This window comes from Ochotona princeps, chromosome 5 (genome assembly GCF_030435755.1).
Source record: "Ochotona princeps isolate mOchPri1 chromosome 5, mOchPri1.hap1, whole genome shotgun sequence".
In the NCBI taxonomy this organism is placed as follows: domain Eukaryota; kingdom Metazoa; phylum Chordata; class Mammalia; order Lagomorpha; family Ochotonidae; genus Ochotona; species Ochotona princeps.
In genome coordinates, this window is record NC_080836.1 from 56,923,349 (window position 1) to 56,948,018 (window position 24,670).

General features: G+C 38.7%; 1 protein-coding gene across 2 annotated transcripts in view; it reads right to left on the reverse strand.

The window, feature by feature from the left end:
• Positions 1–24,670, reverse strand: part of PDE11A (phosphodiesterase 11A) — a 418,861-nt gene that overhangs the window by 51,208 nt on the left and 342,983 nt on the right. For both annotated transcript variants that reach the window (XM_004577021.3, XM_004577022.4), the window contains exons 14-16: positions 18,644–18,734; positions 14,671–14,771; positions 1,246–1,323 (exon numbers count right to left, since the gene is read on the reverse strand). In XM_004577021.3, coding sequence (XP_004577078.2) covers positions 1,246–1,323; positions 14,671–14,771; positions 18,644–18,734 — 270 coding nt within the window. The remainder of the gene's footprint in view (positions 1–1,245; positions 1,324–14,670; positions 14,772–18,643; positions 18,735–24,670) is intronic.

Here is a 24,670-nt window from a genome sequence, read left to right on the forward strand (position 1 = left end):
TCATGTTCACATCCTCACCTTTCTACCTTTCCATGTTTGTAGCCTTCTAGCTCCTCGCCTCCAGTTTTCCCTCTGCTATCTAAGGCACCATTGTGATCTCTAGTGCCATGCTGTGCTATGGAATGCCAGAACCTGTTCTAAGACATGGCTATGTTTGTTGGAGAGGCAGAAATATGTCTGCAGATCGAGGATTGTTATGATGGAAGAAAAAAACCCAGATTTTTGAAAACACAAGTCTAAACAACTTAATTGCTATGGCAAGTTTGAAAGAGGAGTGGAATTAGGACACAAGCAGAGGTGGCAGTCTTGAGAGAGGGAGATGTCCTCTCTTTTCTCCCTGAAAGAGATTTAAACATGTAACATGGAGAGCTGTGAGGTAGAGAGGAGAGGAAAAGAGAGCCATCTGGCGAGAAAACCTCAGGAAAGCGTGACGTGATGTGTCAGCTGCAGAAGCGAGCAGAGTCCATGTTCCAAAGCAGGTGCAGAGATTTTTTTTTTTTAATCTCAGTCTCATGGCAGGGGGGTTACGACAGGGACTGTGCTCAGACGAGTGCCGTGACTGCACAGTTATGGAGCAGACACCATGTGTTCTATCTTAGCAGCCTGTGATGGGAACAGGAAAGCAGCAGCAGATCCAAGATGAGTGATGTCCATGTGGTGGAGGGATGGGACATGCGTGGAAGAGAAATGGTGCCCCACCACGTGCAGTGGCTGATGCAATGACGTTAAAATATGCCACACAGATAGTGATTTGCTACCACTCTTTCCAAACAACTGTGAAGAACTCCCATTGAAAGTAGAACTAATTTTTGTTTCCATTGCCATAACTGTTCCAATTAGTTCCTATTCCAAACTTCTACTCTGTCTCAAGGAAACAGGAAGTCACTCCCCTCTTTGCTGTAATTTTTCTGTAATTCTGCTTTCTAAAGTTCAAAAATCCCATTTTCTTCCTAATTCGCCCACATCATCTTCCCAGGAAAGAGAAATCATGGGTTGCAAAAATGGAGTTCATCTGAATAGCATTATCTAATTTGAAGACAGATTTCAGGGGAGGAGGCCAAAAATATAATAAACTGTAAGATGAAAAAAACATTTTTCTATCTTTTCTCCAATTAATTAACCTCTGCGTGTTTCCAATGTAAGATTTATTACCTTAAAAATAACTTACTTGCTCTCAGTGTTGTCAGAAAAGCATAGCTAAATGTTCAAATAATAAAGAAATAGACACAAGAGCTTTTTTCTTACCGAAATATATCACGATGGTTTTTGATGTTCCAATCATATTCTCCTTTACTGACAAGTTCAAAGAATTCAGTTCTCCTCCTGCAGGGAAATCGAATGAAGAAAGAAAGAAAGAAACCTGGAATGAAATTTCTCAGTCTGTGGGGTGACATAAACACATTTATGGGGGAAATATAAGACTACCTGAACCACATAACTTAATATTTGAAATCGTGAGGCTAAAACACTATCAAAATAAATCACTTAAAAAATGTGGAGGCTTCAAGAAAAAGCCACAATCATTTCTGAATGTATTTACAGCAGAGGTGATTATAGAGTCGTAAACCAGAAAACAATGTGGGACTGCACTTACGATTATGTGCTGGGAAGCCCTTGTGACCTCACTGAAAGTCAGAAAAAGGAGGCAAGGACAAGCACAACTCAAAACAATTCTGGAACGTTCTTTTATTATTGAGCTGCATGATGATCCAAGACAAGATAAACTCCCTGCTAGTAAATTTAAGATTTTAAAATCCAGATTAGAATATGACTATTTCACTGTGCGAGTGCTTACACAGACAGGCTTTCAATTCAGAAAGTAACTATGCTTAAATATTGGCCACCCACTCGCTGTGTAATTTGGGGAAGTTACTTAATCCCTCTGACCCTCAATTTCCTAATCCTAGACACGGGAATTGTATCTTTTGACTCACAGGGTTACAACAAGGTAACATATGCAAAGTATCCAGCCCAGGGTCTGAACATTATAAGTACTACACACACACACACACACACACACACACTCATGAATATACATCCAGACTTGTAAGGTTATGGAAAAGACAAAAAGAATACTCCATGGTTGGAAAATATGGAGACTTCTCCTATTCTTCTGAATTTAAACAAACAAACAAACAAACAACTAGTTACATGACTTCTCCTTTTCCTATCGTGGAAATGTGAACATCATCATTTTGACTTAAGAATCATTCTCCAAGTTTCACCCTCTTGACACTTTGAACTCTTTGGCAATGTGTCTGGGAAAGCAATGGAGTATGGCCAAGTACTTGGACCCCTGCACCCACAGGGGAGACCAGGTAGAAGCTCATGGCTCCTGGATTCTGGCTTCAGACCGCCCAGGGGTGGCTATTCTGGTCATGTGGGGAGTGAACTAATGGACAGAAAATCTCTCTCTCTCCTCACCCCTTGTAACTCTGCCTTTCGAACAAATAAATGCATCTTTTTTAAAAATAAAAAGAGGTGCTCCATGTAAAAGAATTCCCTGGCCAAGAAGGTTTGAGAAATGGCACCTCTTGAAGACATTATGCACATTAACCTTTTCAAGGCTCTGATAAAAGATTGAAGTATAAAAGCTTCCTTCACTTTATTTAATCACACAGAATTCCATATAGTACTTACACTGTAAGGAATACACTTTGAAAATACCACCATGCCATTTCAGTAACAGTGGAAGTCACCGACTACCGTGATTTACTTAGAAATTTAGTGCTGATCCACTGTAGTTTGGCTGATAAAGGACAAATGAGGCAGAGAACCACCAGCTACCCTGTGCGTGGCCCAGATACTCACTAACTGACCAAGTCAAAGAGGAGCCTTCAGGATATCTGCAAAATGCCTATTTGGAACCAAAATCTGTATGTAAATTTCAAAATTATTTTGCATCAAAAACTTATCTTCTAATTCCTTTTTCCATGAGCTTTTTGAGGCATGTGCAAAAGAATGAAAACTCCATATACTGGAAGGAGGCAGGTCACGGAGATAAACATGCTGCTCATTTTCCATATTGGAGACATCAAGACAGGTCTATTTCTTCAAGCGGATACAGGTCAAGATCATGCCACAGTATATGAAAATCTCAAAGACAACCCTCCAGCACCTGGTGAAGATGGCACTGCACAGTTATGTGGAACGGCCAGAGAACACTGTTCCCCTTTGGGTGGGTCGGTGTATGTTTATCCTTCTTTGTGCCATCATTTTCATGTGACCTCCCCACCTTCTTCATGAACAGGACCATGCCTCTTTCTCATCACTGACTGAACTGGAACAGAAAGGGAGGAGATATGCGGGAAAGAGCCCAAGTTTGAATTCACACTGAGCTGGGCTGAAGGCTAACTGTCACTTATTAGCTACATTGTCCTGGGCAAGTGACCCCATCTGAGAATTTGAGATGAAGTGTGATAATGTGCTTGGAACTGGGAGACACCCAATACCAGAGAGCTACGGTTATTATTTTTAAAAAGATATGTCTTCATTTTTACTGGAAAGGCAGATTTACAGAGAGAAGGGGGGATAGAGAGAAAGATCTATCTGCTGGTTCACTCCCCAGTACCTGCAACAGCCGGAGCTGAGCAGACCTGAAGCCAGGAGCCAGGCACTTTCTCTGGGTCTCCCACTTAGGTGTAGCATTTCAAAGCTTTGGGTCATCCTCCACTGCTTTCCCAGGCCACAAGCAGGGAGCTGGATGGGAAGTGGAACAGCCTGGGCACAAACTGGAGTCCATCTGGGGTCCTGAACTTGAAGCAGGAGGATCAGCCAGTTGAGCCATCATGCTTGGGCCTACTTTGGTTAATATGTAAATAATATAACTGCCACCAACAGTAACACCAACTGGACTACATGGAAATTGAAGATTCACCTAATCATCTCCTTTTATTGTATGGGAATCTATTTTCTTTTGCTTTATTTTGGAACAGTAAGCGGAGTTCAACAAATATTTATTGAACATGTACTCCTTGCCAAATCTTTACTAGGCATTATGCACAGAACAGGTGCTACTTTAAATGTCTCTGAGGTTACCTAGGGCAAGCAATAAATTAACAGATAATTCTCCCTTCAACTTTATACAAATGATAATAAAGGCCCTGGGATGGAAGGAAGGTGAGAGAGTCACTCACATGAGTACAAAATCTAAGTGGGTGACAACTAAGTAATGAAAATAAAGAACATTTTCATTAAATGCTACTGTCCCTGATGAGGCTACTATTTATGGAGTCCTTTCTTATAGGATTCTGTCCCTTTACCACATATGCCCCTGATCTTGAGTTAGGTTACCAGAGAATTAGAAATGGGATTTAACTTATAATGTTGGTGGGAGGACTAAATAAATTGCTTTAAGTAGAACACACAAGAGAATCCTTGGCAAAGTTAGGTGCTCAAGTAGCGGTCAGGTGAGTCCCAGGCCCAAGTCCTCACAATTTGTGAGTGCCAGAGATAGTAAAGATCCTGCCTGTGGAATAACAGCTGCTCCATGGAGCTAACAAATGCCCAAATATCCTGGGAACAGAGTGTGGTTCTTCTCTCGTCTTAGAAAATTATGAAGGCTTTCTGGAAGAGTTGGACAGTTGGCATCCTTGCTTTCCTGCATGCCTGATTGGTCATTTTTAATCCTAAGAGTTGCTTTAAGAATTCACTAGAATGCAAGTTCCACCAGGAGAGAGGCCTATTCCATTTTGGTTCACCTCATCCCAAATTACCACAACTATGCCTGGCATGTGGTAGGAACTCAATCAGCTGCTGAATCCATCAGTTAATGAAGGGATCATCTCAGAAAGCTATTTATTAAAAGAAAAATAATTTTGTCCCTGGTTACACCTAGGTTCTAATTTCCTAAGAACTTCACAATTGTCATTTATAGGGACAGATTTTAACACAAAATCAATCTGTCCAAGAAAAGCCCAATTAGATAACTGAAGACTCTATTTTACCATGAGACATGTGAACAACACAAGTCATGGGAAATAGCAATCTAATTCCATCTGAAGTCTGCCCTACCCTCCACATATACTGGCAATGTGTTCAACATACAAGATGCAACATCTCAGATATAAGTGAAGAATATTCCTTAGATGGCTAACTCACTGGAGGAAAAAAATCATTTTAAATGCAAATTTCTAAAACCTCAACTGAATTATAGGAATAAACTCTCTAATGACAGGAAATTTTAGTAGCTACAGATGCCTGTACAAAAGTCATAAATAGCCTGAATTCATAGTTACATTATATTTACAAATCTAATTTCCATCAGATCAGTGAGGGAAGAACTATTCATTATCTCTAGTGGTGACTAACATAGGAATGGGTGGAATTTTTTTGTGTTGTGTGTGCAGGGTATTGAAAGTGTAACATGCCAATTTGATTCTTCCATAACAAAAGTTGCTTTGCTATTTCATGGTAAGTTCTATTTACTCTACTGATAGTCCAAAGGATGGCTGTGAGCTCAGAAGATAACATATGTTTTCCTATCCACCACACTTTTACCAAGCTCCATACAAGACCTCCATTCCCTTGAAAAAGCCTTTTCCACCACATACTTGGTAATAGGTTTGGTCATATAAATATCCAGATAGATGATTCAAAGTTTAAAGCCAAGTGTACTTAAAAAGATTTTTAAAAGTCTCTGATAAAAGTCCTCCTGGAAAGATGAGATTAACTGTTTTCATAAGGCTGCAGAAAGAATTTTAAAATGATGATCTGCAATGATCATGTAACAGTTTATGATGCCTATTCAGTATTTGAGAGGTATAAAGGTTAAATAACAGAGAGCCTCCGTTTACCACCCAGCCTAGAAATAAAGCTTCACCATCCCTATTGAGTCCTTGTCTATCTGTGCACTCAGCCTCCATCCTGCCCACTACGTTAGGATCTTCTTATGACTTTTGAATAAATCCTTTTATTTTTCTTCAATAAATTACATGCAGCATGTTTTAGAATATTGTGAGAATAATATATGGTCAGGTATGTATTGTTTGGAAACTTGCTTTTTTCATTCACTATTTGTGAAATTCATCAGTATTGGGCCCAGCGCCACGGCCCAGTAGCTAAATCCTTGCCTTGCATATGTTAGGATCCCACATGATCGCTGGTTCATATCCCCGCTGCTCCACTTCCCATCCAGCTCCCTGCTTGTGGTCTGGGAAAGCAGTAGGGGATGATCCAAAGCCTTGGGACCCTGCATCCATGTGGGAGACTTGGAGAAGGTTGCTGGCTCCTGGTTTAGGATTGACTCAGCTCTGGTCATTGTGGCCATTTGGAGAGTGAGCCAGCAAATGGAAGATTTTTCTCTTCTGTCTCTCTTTCTATCTGTAAATCTGCCTTTCCAATAAAAATAAATACATCTTAAAAAAATTCATCTGTACTATTACACATCATGCAAGGCCATTCCTTCTCACTGCTGTATGGTATTATTATATCAGTATGTGCTCCTAGTTCTTGATGGTGAAATTTAGATTACTTCTAATTCCTTGCTTTGTCATATAATGCAGCTATAAACAATCTTGTATACATCTGTGTCTCTTTATAAATTTGTGTGAGAGCTTGTTTCTCTCTCTGGATCATGGAATGATTTCTATCTTTGAGCTTTTAATAGCTACAGATTTTCAGAGGTATATAGAACTTCTGAGTTCCCATTTTATAGATGGGGAACTCAAGGTGAAGTCTTTTGTCTAGAATCCCAGGGAAGTTATGGACAAATCTAGGTAGATTTTAAGTCTGCACTTTCCCAGTTCTTGCTGCTAAGATAATCTTTGTAAACTGTATTGGCATAAACCTTTGGGGCTCAGTAGTCTTGTCTGTTGTCAGTGTGTGGCCAACAACTCTCATGATATATAAATGTATCACTTGCTATTGGACCAAGAACAGGACCAAGTGTCAAGTCAGACATCCAACATATTTCCATCATCAGAAGTAGAGAGACTCCAGAAAAGAGCTACAGTTGGCCCAGATTAGGCTGGTGGTGCACAGCCCCAGGTGGTATGTTTCTGACTGCACCCTGATAACCACTATAAAGCAACAATATAAAATTCATTGTGGTTTTGGGAAATGGATTTGCATATACACCTGCTCCATTTTAGGATCTAAATATGTATATAGATTGTATGTGAAATTGCTTAGAAATAGAAGCAATTCTTTTAGAGATGCAGGGCTGTTAAAATGAACATTTGAACACACAAAAAATTATATAATACCCCCTGGTACCAGGATCCTTTGTCATGAAGAACTATATCATTAACTTCTCAAGCAAATCTTTGGAACCTTGGTTTTCAAGGACAATGGCAAGTACCTCTGCTAGTGAAAAGCAACTTACTGGAAAATCTCATTTATAATCAGATATGTTTTTATTAGACTTTCATCCTGCTCTCCTGACATATGTTTCACTCAGAAAAATAGCAGTCTTTAAAAAAGCACCATTTGGACAGAAGTGCAAAAATTACCCTCAAAAATAATTCCAAAGATTGGTTGCCAGTCACCCATCACCACAATGAAAATCCTTCTGGCTTGCCATCTATCTGCAAGGAATCTTTTATTTGCAAAATGAAAAATCATCATGCCTGTGTATACTTCAATCAGGAATTTCCTTTGTAAACTTATACTTCTATGCATGCATATTCTATTTATTCATTCTAATTCACTTGGATCTACTAAAAGTCCATGAATATTAAGGAAGATTTTACTATGGCAGTGGCAAACATCATTGTGACTTGTCTGCAGTGTCAACTGTGGAGTTGTCAGGCTGGAACTACACAGAGTCTGTGTAGTGTGTGTGTGTGTATGTAGGGGGTATTTGCAAGGAAGGAGGATACCTGTTCTTTCAATGTTCTTAAACCTTATTCAACAGGCCAATGCACATCTATAGTGACCTGCTAAATATGGAGTCTGGAGAGATGTTTGCACTTGTGGTGTGGAAGTACTATGGAGAACCATGAAAGTAACATGTCAGTGTTAAACTCCAGTTATTATAACTAAAGAAAATCTACATGTTTAACCTGGAAGTGAAGTTTCTGTTGGTTTTAGGATAGTACTGCTAACACAGGGACAGGTCTGAGCCTCAGTAAAGCACCTCTTTGATGCTGCTGATAGCATAACTGAAATGGAAGAAATACAGGAAATGGAAAAAGTACAATCACTCCAGAGGCTGAAAATGGCAGAAGATGACACAAGGTCCTGTCAGTTCCACCAAACCACAGTTAGCAGGCAGAAAAGCTGTTGAAGCTGTTGTTGGATGGAGCATGTTCCTCCTACTCTGCCTTCATTCTGCCCACCACAGCACTCTGCATGCCCTGGTATCTCTGTTTTCTCTTTCCCATTGGGATTCAAGTCCGTAAAGGTAAGAAATATTAACACAAATCTGTACATTCCCAGGAACTAGCACAGAGCCTGGCATAAAGAAGGCATGAATAAATGCTAGCTGCATGAATCTTTTTTTTTTTTTTTTGGTATTCAGTTATAGATTCATGCCGGTGTTGATATGTGCATGGGAATATTTAAAAATGCTTTGAAGACTAAGAAATCAAGATATTTTTTCCATCAACCTACCACATTGTAATTCTAACATTAGGATAGTTTCAATGGATCAACTCATCAAGCCCTGATAAGATGTAAGAATGTTTGGACACAGGATCTGGTTAAATTGCATCTGAAATTAACATCTTACTATACACCCAATTATCCTCTTCCTTTCTAATATGGTAGCAGTTGAGTGCAGGAAACTGTGGAAATCAGAAGACGGAATACGATGGACTCTTAGCAAACTTCTGTTAAATGATAAATGACTGAATATTTCTGGCTGCATAGCAATAAAAACATCTGTTGAGCTCCTACTGTATTTTAAAATAAATTGTCTAATTATTAATGTATCTTTAAAAGAATGATCAAACAATTATTCTGAAAAAACGCAAAAAACATTACATTTTGCTGCCATTGCCTGATGCTTTTGAGAAATGTTGCTTATTGCATCCCCTCAGAAAGACAAGCAAAGCATCAGACTAGGCGCTTTCCATAATTACTGATGAATGTTCATGCGGCACAAAGAGAAATGGAATATTTGAAGATTAATTAGAAAGGCAATTTGAGAAGCACTGAAAGCTAAGTGGGTTTGTAAAATCTGAATCATTGGATAACTCTCTGTTTAAATAGCAATACTGGTGTGAGGCAATGTCGTATGGAGACCTGACAACAGCAACTTGATGACTTTGAGAATTGTGCATCCTCTAAGTGCAACTACCCTTATCTATACAATGAGCAAACAGGATCTACCTTTCACGTTGATATGAAAGTCCTTTGTCAAAATATTTGAGAACTCATTATGTCAGGTAGTGTATTAAGTTTTGGTTTTGAGACTTGATAGCCAGTCTAAAGAGTATGATGCCTGGGGCTGGTATGTTAAGTCTCTGCCTGCAGTGCTGGCATCCCATGTAGGCACCACTTTGAGTCCTGGCTGTTCCACTTCTGATTCAGCTCAGTACTAATGTGCCCAGGAAAGCAGCAGATGATGATGTAAGCACTTGGGCTCCAACACCCATAGGAGACCCAGAAGAAGCTCCGGGTTCCTTCCTGGCTTCAAACCAGCCCAGCTCCAGCCATTGTAGCCATGTGGGGAAGTTCATCAATGGATGGAAGCTCTGTCTCTCCTTTCAAATATAAATAAGTTAATCTTTTCTAAAGATGTCTTCCTTCACATAGCTTCCATTCTGGTGGTGACAGAAGGAGATGTAAATTCTAGAATAATGCTGGTCATGCAACAGGTGCCTGTTCGGTAAAATCATATTATGTAATCCCAGCAACTTGGATTATTGTTACCCAATAGGAGCACCTTCCCTGTATTAAAATCTTACTCAACTGCAAACAAGGAGTCTAACTGCAGTCTCAGCAACACCTACCTCCCAGGAGTCCTTGAGCAACTCTATCCTGAAGGTCACACATTTGCCCTGCACCCCTGGTGCTGAGGGCTGGCATTAACTTGCTAATGCCTTGTGTGCTTGGAATTAGCTTCAATCATGGGTGGACCAAGGATGGACCATGTCGACCCTAACACTCATGTGTTTCTAAGAGTTACCTCAGCTTCTTCATATGTTTTGTGAGTTTAAAGGTAGCACCTGTTTGAATAGGAATGCATTTCAGCATTAAATGAGACTATATACATATATAAAAATCTCCTAAGTAAGCCTCAGGAAGTATTAGTTACTGTTTCTGTTATTAATCACAAAAGCTGCATATGTCATCATTGACACATCAAAGCTTTGTGTTCACCTGGCATGGTCAACCAAGTAGTGTCACATGATGTATCTCCAATTAAAATGATGACTGTTTCTTGTTTTTTTTCAATAGATATGGAATATGGTGATTATGGAAGAAGTCTTGAAAGAGGAGGTGTGGCTTACAGTTTTGCCATTACAGTAATCAAGGATATGGCGCACACTGCAGGTTTTAACCTTTTGGACCTTGCCTAATGCTGGCAACACAAAGGAGATGAATTGGACAACATCATCTCCAAGATCCCTTTCACTTCCTCCACCGCTTGCTTATGGAATAAAAGCATCCACATGACAGTAACTGCTTTCCTCCTCATTAACCCTGGGCGTTGTTTTGGCTAGAAATAAAGCAATGCTTTAATGCAACTTTAGACAGTCAAGTGAATCAGACCTCTGAAAGTCTACATTAGAGAATAAGCAGCTATTCACAAGCTCAAAGGACAAGAACGCTGACAAAAAGAGAACAAGTCAGCTTCTTTGGGAGTCAGCAAACATTAACAGGGGCTGCAGCATTAAGATAAGACCAGAGTAATGAGAAAACGAGTTGCAACCAACCTCTTGGACTGCATTCTCACAGCTACACAGTGATTCGGCACATAGCTAACAGGGCTTGATAAATGGACTCCAAGTACTGAGATTATTTTCCCCTCTCTTCTTAAAAGTCACTTTAAAACTTGGCTTGGAAAATGTTTGTACTTTAAGAGAAATCACACAAAACTCTGCAAATGTCAGGGGAAGGAAATAAAAACATGAAAAGGATCAGATTTTCCATAAATCCTGACTCCAGGAGCATCAATCCAGGAAAAGATGAAAGATCATGATAATAAAGGCAGCATGAGGGGCACCAAATAAGCAAAATAAATAGGTTTTAAAATAAATGAGATTGTAGATAAAAGCATTTACATGACACTAAAGACACACAAGAAATTCATAAGACAAATGACAGCACTTAAAAAAATTCCTGGAAAATGAGACTAAAAATAAATTAATTTTGGTGCAGAAAACCCCTCTTGTGTAGTTTTTCTTAATATGTATTTCCCATGATCTTTTTGAAGTACCTTTATACAATGTAGGTATTATTTCCATTTTACATGTGAAGAAAACACAAGGTAAGTAATTTGTCTGATGTCACACTGCACACATAGTTTCAGGCAATCAGTTCTTTATTTAAGATTCAGAGAGACTCAAACATTGAGAGAGAGATGGGAAGGGAGGCCCTGTAAACACCTGCAATGCCTGGGGCTGGATTGGGTCAGGACCAGAGTCAAGAGTCAATCCAGGTCTGCCACCTGAGTGTCAGGAACCCAACCATTTGAGCCATCACTTGCCTCCCAGAGTGTTTATTTGCAGGAAACTTGAAATGGGAGTAAGTTGGGACACAACCCAGGCAGCGCAATATGGGACTAGATATCTCAACTGACAGCCTAGCCAGTATATCAAAAATACACTCTGGATTTTATTTATTTAAGTATGTTTCAAAATTAATTAAAAATCTATATTTATTTAAGTAATATCTGTATATAGTTAAGAAATTAAATATCACCAAAAAGCATATAGTGAAATACAACAATGTTTTCCACTTTGCTACTTTTTGTACTTCGTATTTCATATAGAGAGTCCCAGTTCTTTCAATGGACTTTTTATTTTGGTCATAATATTTTTAAACTTTAAGAGCACTATCTTCTTTATATTTGTTCCTATTACCTTTTTTTTTGGAGAACTTCCTATTTTTGTGTCACTTTCTGTCATTTCTGCTCTTCAGGATATTAATACCTTTTATTCTTTTTTCTTTTTCCTGTTTTCTCCATATTTCATCATTTTCCTGTGTGCTTTGATGTCTGTCTTTCATATAGGAGATTTACAAAATGTTCTGCTCTATTTGGATGTCGATTTGTGGGTAGTAATAAGGCAGTAAGAGGAGATGTGAGAGATGTGAATATGTGTGGACGGGGAAGGGCAGATTGCTAGACAAGCTATAGAAAACCTAGGTAAACTGGAGTCTCTGACACAAATATTTTTTATTATATTCCTAAACAATGTCGTAGGACCTCCATAATACTAAATAGGTCTTTATTGTAATTTGAAAATTGAAACTTAATTAGGCTTTATACATGACTTGTTGGGTCATCCTCTGGATGTCTGAGGGTCTGGGTGTCTGGCTTACAGACTACAAATTTCTAGATGAAACCAGTAGGCTCTGGGTTTGCAATTAATCTCACTATATCCCAAATGCTGAGTTCTGAATCTTGACTCTACCTCCCAACTCCATCCCCTGCCCAGGACCTCTCCTTAGTCTAGAGTTCTTCATTTAATTTCCCAGAAAAATAATTCTCTGGCCTTCTCCAGAGGCACACAAAGCAGAGTTAAATGATTAATTTGGCAGAAGACTTTGTGGACTCTGAAAGTTCTGTAAACTGACATTCTGGGAATCTCCTTGTGTTAGGCCCATTTTTTCATGACACTTTTTTTTTTTTCTAAGATGTATTTATTTTTATGGGAAAGTCAGATTTACAGAGAGAAGGAGAGACCGAGAAAGAGGTCTTCCTACTAGTTCATTCCCCAAGTGGCCGCAATGGCTGGAGCTGAGCTGATCCAAACCCGGGAGCTTCTTTCCCATACCATAAGCAGGAAGCTGGATGGCAACTGGAGCAGCTGAGATATGAAATGGCACCCAAATGGGATCCTGGTGCATGCAAGGAGAGGACTTTTGCCACTAGGCTACCACCCTGGGTGTGGCATTTTTTGTTTTAAGCCCCAGACAAGGTTCTGTAGGGAATGCTACTTTGCTTCTCAGGGTTGCCTTCCACTCTGGACCCATTCCCCAACCCTACAGCCACTACCATTGGTGAGTCTGCTTTCTATTCTACACAACTGTGTTGGAATCTCTTGTTATTTGTTGTCTTTCCTCTTTCCTTGCAGATTTATACTCTTTTCCTTTAAATTTACTTAGTATCAATTCAGTGAAATTTTAGGAGGTCAAAGACACAGACACCTGAACTCAAAATGTCAGGTTTAACTAGAATGCTAGAATGAGATTAAAATCTAAGGCAATTTAGCTCCCATACCTTAATTTTTCCACTGTATCATTTCATAGTTTAATTAATAGAATAATAAATACTCATGGCATAGACTAATTTTTTAAATTGTCAATCTCTAGCCTTCCTTTCTGATTTACTAATAGAACCCCTAGTTTTTACCTGGATAGCACATTAATCATAATACTTCCTTTCCCAACCTTCCTTGAAACTATCCGTAGCCAAGTGAGTAAATTTGGGCCATTGATATGTTATGTGGTCGCCTTCTAAAGATTCTTAGATGACAGGTTGCATATCATTTTCCCTATTCTCTGCCTCTTTCTTCTTCCTTTTAGAAATGACTTGTAGTTATATTTTGACAGAGTGATGATGTTCAGGGTTTTCATATATATAGGTAATAATCTGTTTAGAAATAATAAAAAAGTGAGGCCAGGGAAGAAAAATCTGAGTATAGGAAGGAGAGCATGGATTCAGGAATTCAAACTTAGGAGAAAGGAGAAAAAACATACAAAGGATCTAGAAGAGGAGAGACGAAGACAGCTGGATGCTGGGGAAAAAGTGGGACTAGACAATGAGATGTCAGTAAGCGCCAGTTATCTTCAAGAAGATTGAAAAAAACCAGATGAGCCTAGGACATTGAATTTGGGAACAAAGAAGTCTTTAATGACCTCAGCAATTTTGTGAGAATGTAGAGGTGGAGTCTGTTCTACTCTTCAAAATGTCAATGTGTGTTAGGAAAACAGAGGTATTATTGTGATTTATATTTTAAAAAGGAAGGCAAAAAAGTTAAATTGATCAACAGTCTCCATGAGAATAACTGAAACCATCTTCTAAGGGAAGGAAGTTGTTTCTTTAAATTGGAGAGAGCTCTACATGTCATTGGAGGGAGATATTTCCAGGCTGTCCAAATAGCTAATATGGAATTTTTAGCTCAGAGACAGACCTGAATTTTGGGATTAAATGAGACAGTTTTCTAGTATCTATCTATCTATCTATCTATCTATCTATCTATCTATCTAGGGAATGAAGGCTTAGCCTTCTAGTCAGTTTCCTATCAGCAAGTAGTTTTTTTCATCATCATCATCATCATCATCATCATCAATGCTTTCATAGATCTGACCAGAAATTCAGTAGCCTGAAATAGCAATCTTATAAAAGATACAAATTTTGTGATTATGGGCATGATTTCTTTAGCTTAACACACTGTTTTATTTTGGTGAGTGGGAGACAATAGCAGAAAGTGTAGTTCATTTATCCATTGATTACAATGCTAGAGTAACAGACATCCCCCAATATGGGCCTGAAATTAATCACAGGACAGAAGTTTAGATACTCATTTGTCAAATAGATCAAATGCCAATACCTACTCAAAGTACAGCGTGAGGTCTGTTGCCAATATTGACTGCTTCAGAAGCTGCATAAGGTCACTATATTCCTTTGAGGACAGATTCGCAAATATGTTGTGACCCTGTAATGAGAAAGTGAACAGTAACAAAAGACAACATCCGATCTATGGGTGTTGATTATATGTTTCTCCTATATTGAAAAAGGTCTGGTAATAGGATAAGATCAGTTTTTGAAAAAAAGGCTTAATGGTGTTTGTGCAAACACAAACAGAATCTCTGGCAAGCACAGCAAAGCCAGAAAGTACATAATTTCTGAGGAAGTCTAGTGAAAGACACTTTAGTATGTGTTAGCTTCAATGGGAAAACTCTGAAAATGCTTGATTTCTCTTACTTTGTATATGTTTGTGCCAAAAGCTCCACCTGACTGTTTCCAGTGGAATTTGTCACATAATGGAAAAGTTGGCAAAATGTTTGGGAATCTTTTTGATCCTGAAATAAATAATAGTTTCATGAGTGAAGGTTTTAATCTTGCATCTTGGAAACATCTGCTATAATTTTGTATCTTGGAAACATTTGGTATGACAACAAATGACTTTAAGGAAGAGAAAAAACCCATTAGAACAATGGCTTCTCAACTGGGAGTCATTTTAAAACGGGAACCTCTGGCAATGTCATTTTGGACAGTCACACTGAGTGGGTGTTGCATTCTGGATCCTGGCTGTAGCTGGCAATGTCATTTTGGACAGTCACACTGAGTGGGTGTTGCATTCTGGATCCTGGCTGTAGCCTGGCCCAGCCCTTGCCATTGCGGCTATTTGGTGAGTGAATCAGTAGATGGAACATTTCTCTCTCTCTCTCTTTGTATTTCTTTCTGTAATTCTGCCTTTCAAATAAACAAATAAACAAATAAATCTTTTTAAAAATGCAAGCTGCAATTACAACTTTATCTTCATACCTTTGAAAAACATTCTTATTTTCATCCAAATCTGTTTTAGCTACAGCAGACATAGGGAGCTTCGCAGTTTACTTTCAAAAACTTTGTTTTTATTAAGCAGCTAATAATTTACTTAATTTGCTTGTAAAGTTGGATTTTTAAACTCTTAAGTTTTCTTTTTTTTTTTTTTAAGATTTTAAAAAATTTATTTGGATGGGCAGAGAAAGAGAGAGAGACATAGCTCCCATCTGCTGGTTCACTTTCCAGATATCCGGGCCAGAGTCAAAGCCAGGACTTTGAAATGCAATTAGGGTTTTCATTGTCTATCAGGGTCTGCATCATCAGGATGATAAAGGCTGGAATCAGGGTCTGGAGGCAGAAATCAAACCCACTGTGATGTGGGATGCAGGCATCTTCACCGATAGACTAAATGTCCACACCCCATTTCTCAGGTTTTCCTAACATGAAATAGAAACTCATAAGCAGGTGGCCTGGGAACTGGACCAGTTTTAAACCTTATGTTGACAGCCAAAGATAGAAGAGAAATACAGGGAAGAATGACTACTTAAAGGTATTCTCCAATTAGACAAATTAATTATGTGAGGGAACCAAAATATCAATTACTAAATTATCGTTTACCCAGCACCAGATGATTTTCTCCCCTGAGTTAATTCATTACACTGGATGAGCCTACCACTCCTTAAATATTGAATATTGGGTCCATGTGAGATCTAACTTTAATGATAATTTTAAATAAACTTCCCCAGACCCTTCAGTCATTAACAAGAAGGTGAATGATTAAAGAAATGCAGTACCATACTTCTGCTCAGGTATTTCTGCCTGACGCTGGCCTCATAGATCAATCACAGGCAGGATTTTATTTTATTTATTTATTATTTTATTAAATTTATTCATTAATTACACAGGCAGGATTTTAGGACCTGAGAGAAGTGGGTTGAAAACAGTGGAGAAGTAGTCCTATGGATCCAACGACACATTCAGCATCCCCTTGTCCGAGGCTGACTTGAGGAACTAGTCACAGCACAGGTTAACACTGAGGTAAGGAATATCTGGTCTGAAATTGAGGATACTGAATACTATGTGAGGCTGTGTATTTTACTACTTTTAAAGGGCATATGGTAGGAAGTGTTTTGACAGTTAATAAAGTGGCAAATCTAGCCAATAAACTGTAATTATTTTTTAAAGTTAATTTGCTTTTTAAAGGATTTGTTTACTTTTATTAGACATGCAGATTTATAGAGGGTAGAAAACACAGAAAGATCTTTCAGCTCCTGGGACACTCTCCAAGTGGGAACTCAAGTGAGCTGAAGACAGAAGCCAGGAGCTTCCTCAGGGTCTGCTATGTGGGCAAACGGTCTCAAGGTTTTTGGGCCATCCTCCACTGCCTTCACTGGCTCAACCAGGGAGCTGGATTGGAAGTGGAGCAGCCAGGGCATGAACTACAGTCCACAAGGGATGTTGGCACTTGATGGGGGAGTATTAGCTAACTGAGCCATCACAAAAGTTCGTTTGTAATTAGTGTATGGTTTATATGAAAACTGATCTACAACAGTTCAGGGGATTGATTCTTGAAGTAGATTTCAGTCTCCCTGAAATACTGCCTCTACCCTTGGTTGGAGAGCCAATTAAGTGTGACACTGATGGAGAGAAAAGCAAATATGGAGGGAGAAAGGTCTGAGGTAACCTTTCTCAAGGCATCCAACCTCCCTGCACCTGTTGTGTCATTTGGAAAGTGAAAGGATAATGATACCTGCATGTCTACCTTTTGACAGGCTGGCCAGGAAGGGAGGGAGTGAGGATGCAGCTCTGGGTAGCACCTGTAGGCAGCAGATACTCAGAGCTTGATTATGTTATCAGTACCTGTCCTTCATGGAAAAGGGTGGCCAAATGTTTTGTCTATAACAACACAAATTCTGAGTGAGTGGAATTTATTTCTCCTAGAAAATCTGACATACTATTTAAATCCCTCATTACAAAGGTAGGGGTTGCTCTGGTCAGTGGTATAGGTTGTTACTTTTGCTGACACAGAAAAGAGAGTCTGCACCAAAGCTCCTTCCAATCCTACATCTCTTTTCCACAGCACTTAGAAATAATGTGGCTTTCAGAGGAAAATTCTGGAGCTACTGATTCCAGGTTGCTGGCTTCTGTCAGTTACTGAGAGCCTAATCTTGGATGTTTCATTCCCAACTGAAGGGACATTACCCATACTACGCCTTGCCCTTCCCTAGCTTGCATTTAGGCTTTATGAGGTCAAAGGCCTTCATGATATTGCAAGAGACAAAGTTCCTCAAGATAGGCTGAAAGAGAAAAAAAACCCTCCATATTTAATGATGCTATTTCAGTTAGGCAGCGCCTTAATGATGATAATAATAATAATTAATGGCACAGCTAGAGAATTGAGAAATAATGGGTAACAGATGATCCCTTCCTGGCCTTAAAAAAAGTCTATGCATGCAGAAAATTAAGCAGATCCTTTCCTAGCAATTTAAAACTCCAATACCTCAGCTGGAGTCAGTGGTTTCTATTTTACTTAGTGGGAAGCTTTATAAAATCACAACTACCCTGACTCCTGCATTGCCATCTGAAGCAAAATAAGGCGTTAGCCCTGATTCACCAGCAATTTTAGGTTCTTTTATCTTTTATAGGTTTCTCAACTGTGCTCATAAAGTGTAACTTTCTCACCCCAATTTTACTTCCATCATCCTTAAAGATAGCTTTGGAGTTTATAAAATGAGAATGTTGGGCCACTAAGTCATTGGCTCACGTCCCCTCTAGGTGGGCTTTGGTGTCCCTTAAGGAACCTAGGATTCTGGTGGCACATAGTCTTTATTTATGATCCCAGCCAATGAAGAAACTCAAACAGATCAGCTCAGGTTTACAATAAGGTCCTTAGTAATCTAGAAGAATCAAAAGAGCTATTTGGACTCCAATAGTTTCCCATGTCTTCATCTGACTAGGGTACTACAAAGGAAGTGAGGCAGGAAACAAATACTTGTTTTGGTTTCCAGCGAAGAAGAGAAATAGAAATCAGGTCAGTACCTCGCTCTGAAGGATCATCACAGCATGGTTAAAGTGGTGATGCTCCAAGGTAGCAGATGTTCCGTACAGCTGGGCCAGGGCTGAACCGCTCCTGAAAGATCACAGAAGGGTGAGTGGGTAGCACCCTTCAATACCAACCATTCTCCCATGCCAGCTCTGTGGGTCAAATAGTTTTTCCTATTTCTAGCAAAGGAGTAGTAATGGTTTTATTCTCAGGTAACTGCATGTGTAGTTTAATCAGCTCTTAAGAAGCCCTTTTAGGAACTTTCCTTATAGTTAAGCTACATGCTGTGCATGGAAGATGGTGAATAAGGTATAGTCCCTGCATTTAGGAAACTACAGATCAGTAAGAGATGTGACATGAGCATAATAAAAAAAACAATGTACATAACAGCAGTACAACTACTCATACATTATAGCACAATGTTGCAGGTCCAGTTTAGTGATGTGGATATGCTGAGGGGGAAAAAGTCATCATTTATGGATCAATGGAGGCTACAAGAACTAAATCTTATATGTCTTCTGAGTGTGCAGAAAGCTGCTTTATTCCACATGTGTTTGTGCTCCACAGAAAAAGACCTCATGAAGATTCTGCAGTATTTTAGGTATTTTCCATGTGTGATTGACAACTGTTCAGCATGCTGCCCAGAACACAGTCACACTATGGTATCTCAGTATAGAATTCTGTAAAGTTTCTTGGATTTGGAGTCCAATATCAGCTTTTCCTCTACTTAGTAGGTTTGGACAATTTCCTGGTTTTCTTAAGACTTCATTGTTTCAATATACCAGTTATTTGCAATATACCTATTATGTATAACACAACTGCTATTTTTTTAATTTATTTTTTATTCATTAATTACATTGTATTAGTTTCTTTTTTTTTTAAGATTTATTCATTTTATTACAGCCAGATATACACAGAGGAGGAGAGACAGAGAGGAAGATCTTCCATCCAATGATTCACTCCCCAAGTGAGCCGCAACGGGCCGATGCTGCGCCGATCCGAAGCCGGGAACCTGGAACCTCCTCTGGGTCTCCCACGCGGGTGCAGGGTCCCAATGCGTTGGGCCGTCCTCAACTGCTTTCCCAGGCCACAAGCAGGGAGCTGGATGGGAAGTGGAGCTGCCGGGATTAGAACCGGCGCCCATATGGGATCCTGGGGCGTTCAAGGCGAGGACTTTAGCCTCTAGGCCATGCCAGCCGGGCCCCATTGTGTTAGTTTCATAGGTACTGGGATTTCCCGCACCCCTCCCCACACCCTCCCCCCACCCTCCCCCCATGGTGGATTGCTCCACTCTGTTACATGACCACAGATTAAGTTCAGTTGAGATTCCCTCACTGCAAGCATATACCAAACATAGAGTCCAGCATCTTACTGTCCAGCCTAGTTCAACGGCTTCTTAGGGAGACCCTTCCAATATACCATCAGCAAAAATTTACATCGTTATGGATTTAATTGACATAGCAATGAATACCCAATATGTTAAAAATAAATGCGGGTTCTTAACCACATTCTGTGACCACCTCATTGACACTTCAATTTTAGTTTATGCATAACATATAATATTCATAAAATAACATGTTTTACATAACATCATATCATCTTAAATTAAGGCAAACATGTGGTATTTAACCTTTTGGGATTGGCTCATTTCCCTTAGCATTATGGTTTCCAGTTTGGCCCATTTGGCCACAAAGAACTGCATTTTGTTTTTTTTAATAGCTGAGTAGTATTCCATGGAGTAGATGAACCATAGCTTTCTTATCCAATCCTCTGCTGATGGGCATTTTGGCTGCTTCCATGTTTCTGCAATTACTGATTGTGCTGCTATGAACATAGGGATGCATGTTGGTTTCTCATAAAACAGAACACATCTGCTATTAATGAGACTATAATAAAATATTTGAAAGTGCCTATCAGTGGTTGGCATGTAGTATACTGTAATTTATATTAATAATTATCTACTATTTAAAAACATGTATATATTTACAGTTTAAATCAATAAAATGATCTTTAGAACTTGGAGGAACTACTCTGAGTTATTCTCTAATTTTGTTTATTTAGAATAACCCATCTCTCAATGATGTCAGTTCATCTAAGTGTTCACTGAAAATACATTCCCTTACAAATTTTGGGGGGGAATGGAGAGTAGAAATTAGAGCACTTATGGTCAAGAGATTGCAGAGAATTTGAGAATTAAAAGAAAGTTATGGGACTTGGGTTTAGGTATCACCCCTGTCTATATCTGCTTTCTTGTTCACTTTCAGGGGCTTGGTCATTAAAAGGACAATCTGACCTTAGTTAGAAATGCACTTATTTAGAAATCAAACAAGACTCATACCTTACACTTTACACAAAATCAACACAAAATGGATCAAGGATCCAAATCTGCAAGCATAATGAATAAATCTTTTTTAAAAAAACAAATATGTTCCTGTGATCTTTTTGCTTGCTGAATATTATAATTAGTGCATATATTGTTGAACAGAAGGAAGAGATATTAGGTTGAAGACTGGGGAGTAAGGGAAATATGATTGTGTTCTTAAACTGTACTTACAGAATGTATAAGATCTGTTTTCTTTATATTAATAAAATTTTAAAATGTAAAATATGCATGGCTGTGAATTTTTTAAAAATGCTACTCACAGTCTGTCCAGTCAGTAAAAGAACCAGGGACTGAATCTAAGAGCATGTGACGATTCTGGACTTAAGCTAACTTCCTTCTCCAGTGTGAGGCAATCTGAGACCACGGCCAGTTCAAGGGTTACGGGGACCTGTGATAGTTGACCAGGTGTTAACAGAAATAGCAGGGATAAGTTCAGTAGGAATGATTATGAAAAAGGTTAGTAAGGAGGTACTAGATTTTCATAGAGATTTTAATTTTGCCTTAATCTGCCTCATTCAGTACGTGAAATTTTATTTGGCTAATCTTAGTTACAAATTAATATTCAATGTTAGTTATTCTTTGTCTTTAATACAGGTTCATTTCTATGGAAATACATGTTTCAAAATCTATATTATATGCTTTTGTCTCAGCTACTGAGGTTCTAGCATGCATTACGTACATGTCGTATCAAGATTATTCCATGGAGTAGATCTTTAAAAATACACTAGCTTTTTAGATAATAAGTTTACAGTGGTAGGTATAGAGTTCACAATTCAAATTTGAAGTTGTCAGTAATAAGCATGTTAACATGTTTTATAATAATGTTATTAATAATCATAGCTACTATGCTCTAGGCAATGTATTAAAAACTTAATATGTTCTTTTAGCTAGTCTTGACAACAATCATGAAATTTGTATTACCTTCTCATTTTACTTGAGGAAATTGAGGTTTGGAAAAGTTATGTAACATTTCCAAGTTTTAAAACTTCTCTCATAATTAGAGCGAAAATTATAAATATATTTCAGATATTTTATTTTTCATTTTTACCAATCTGGTTGTCACAATGAAAGATTGCAAAATTTAATTCATAATTCTATAGTATGAGCAGTCTTTAATAAGGTAATGGAAAACTTATACTGTGGAAACCATGCATGGATTTCAAGAATTTTTGCACTAAAACAAACTAAACTCTATTTTATTAGAGAGTGAATGACAAACACAGATAAAAACAAGTATAGAAAAAAAAGTTCCCAGCTGTTGGTTTATTCTCAGATACCTGCAATGTCCGGGGCTGGGCTATGCCAGACTCAAGGGCCAGCAATGCAACCCAATTCTTCCATTGGGGAAGGCAGGAACTCGAGTACTTGAGTCATCTGGAATTAGGAGTCAGGAATTGAACCTAGATACTCCAACATGGGAGGCAGGTGTCTTAATTGTTGGGTTAAATTCTTGCTCCCTCAGCTTATCTTCCAATTTTATTTTTCCATGAACTGTTTGAAGTCCTGTTTGAAGTCCTCTCACCACAAGCTCACACTCCTATGATTCATTTCTTTTTAATAGTCACGCTCAGATGCACTACACTTACTGATATTAATACTGATAAGAGTCACTGATGAGAGGCAGGGTCAAGATGTAAAATATTATCTCCTCCTTTATTCATGTTGGTTTAGCAGGCTCCATAAAAGTTAAGCAAGCCAGATGATCACAAACTGTTTTGTATTTTCTTTGTTCAGGATGAATAAGGAGATTTTTCTTCCTCAAGTAGGAAGGAGGAAAAACTACACTGGGCTCTGAGGCTATGCTTCTCGTTCTCCCTATGGCTTCGGGACAGCTGTGCTTCATCAGGACACACACTGCTTGAACAAATATGGCCAAGTAATTGTCCATGGTTTGAGCATGTTTCTGGTTGGATTCCCTCTGTTCCCTTCGGTAATTCCATCTAACATTCTGCTCTTCCTCTTCTAATATTGATTCAATCAGAAAGCATGTAAATGTTGCAACTAAACCAGACTAGTGCTATGAAAGGGCAGAAAAACATGGTGACTTCTTCATTCTTCACCAAGCAATGATTGATGAAGAGAGCCTTCTGCCAGGCCTCAGGTATGTGGAGTTTAAGGGTAAGTCAGATGTGGCTCTTACCTTCAGAGGGCTCATAGGCCCCTCTAATTGGGTCAAGGATTTTCTCTCATCAGCCTTGGACTAAAATACTCATCTTTCTGCAAGTGATGAGGCATTTCCTGCTGCGACACAGTGTGAACTTTACTTATTACCAGAAATCAAGTCCTCAGTCATGAAAGTTGATATAAGTGGCAAACACTAAAATGTGTCTGTTACAACAGGATTACCCAAAAGCTATTCGATAGAATATTAGCTCTTTGAAATGTGTAATGGCATGCAAGACTGAACTACAAAGGGTACCATGGTCAAATAAGTTTGAGAAATACTGGCTTTAGAAAGTTACACTATTTCTGCACTGTAGGATTTCCTAGAAGCATTGCTAGATGAAAATACTCCTTGTGATTCTGAGGAAGCTAACACTACATGTAGTATCAACCACTCTTGATTGATCATAAATCCATTTCTTTAAAGAAACAATGTTGTTTGCATAATACATTTTGGGTAAAGAAATACTTCCACTTTTTCAAACATGAAAAAAAATCAGTCACATATAGGGAAAATTGACATTAATATCACAACAAATTTGTTGTTGTTATCACTGTTGTTTACATAATTGAGAAGCATGCATTTCCCCGAGGACCACTGATTAAGATGAGGAAGGTCAAGGCTCGGAGGACAGTGGGTGAAACAAACGCTTCCATTTTTCCCTCCTTCTCTTCTGTATCTGGGCACAACTCAATGTTAATTGTGGTAAGTATATTAATCACATAAGGAGCTTTGGGGCATACATACTGAAGTGTGAAAATATGATTTTATATATGTAGGGTGTGTGGAGTGAGAAGGGGAGAGAGGAAGAAAAGAGTTCAAATTTCTCAAGCAAAATACATGTATATAAGCAAGTGTTCAGAGCACATTATTGATTAGGCCATCACAACTGTGAAAAATTTCTATTTTTGAACAGGGAGTACATTAAAAGAAACCTAGAAAAAATGTCAGCAAAATGTTGTTCTTACAGGTATTCAGCACTTTGCACAGGCACCAAAAATCGGTGTGCAAACAGAAACATACCTATAGTGTCCTAGATATGCACATTCTTTGAAAAAGAGACTTACAACAATGTTCAGCCATGACTTAAAGGAAACTTTAAACAGGACAACTATGAAAGGTAATTAGGAAATTGAGAATTGTTGGGAGGTGGTGAGCAGTGGGATTAGGTTGTCAGGGCAGATTAATGTGTCCCAGTATTTCACTTCTGGGACCTGGCCGAAAGCGACAAGATGGGTTTTCATTCCCAAGAAATGAGTATAAGAGATTATGCTAGAAATGAATAGAAGAAGTCTCCTAGGAGAATATACTACAAAGCTGCCTGGTACTGATATTTAATCATCAGGGGCAGCTGTAATAGAGAGGGGGATGAGAAGGGAACGCTGTCTCCTGAGAAAACAGGGGAGGTATGAACAGAGCAATTTCAAAGCACCGCTGTACTGCTATTGATCATTCATTGCACGCACTCCAATACTT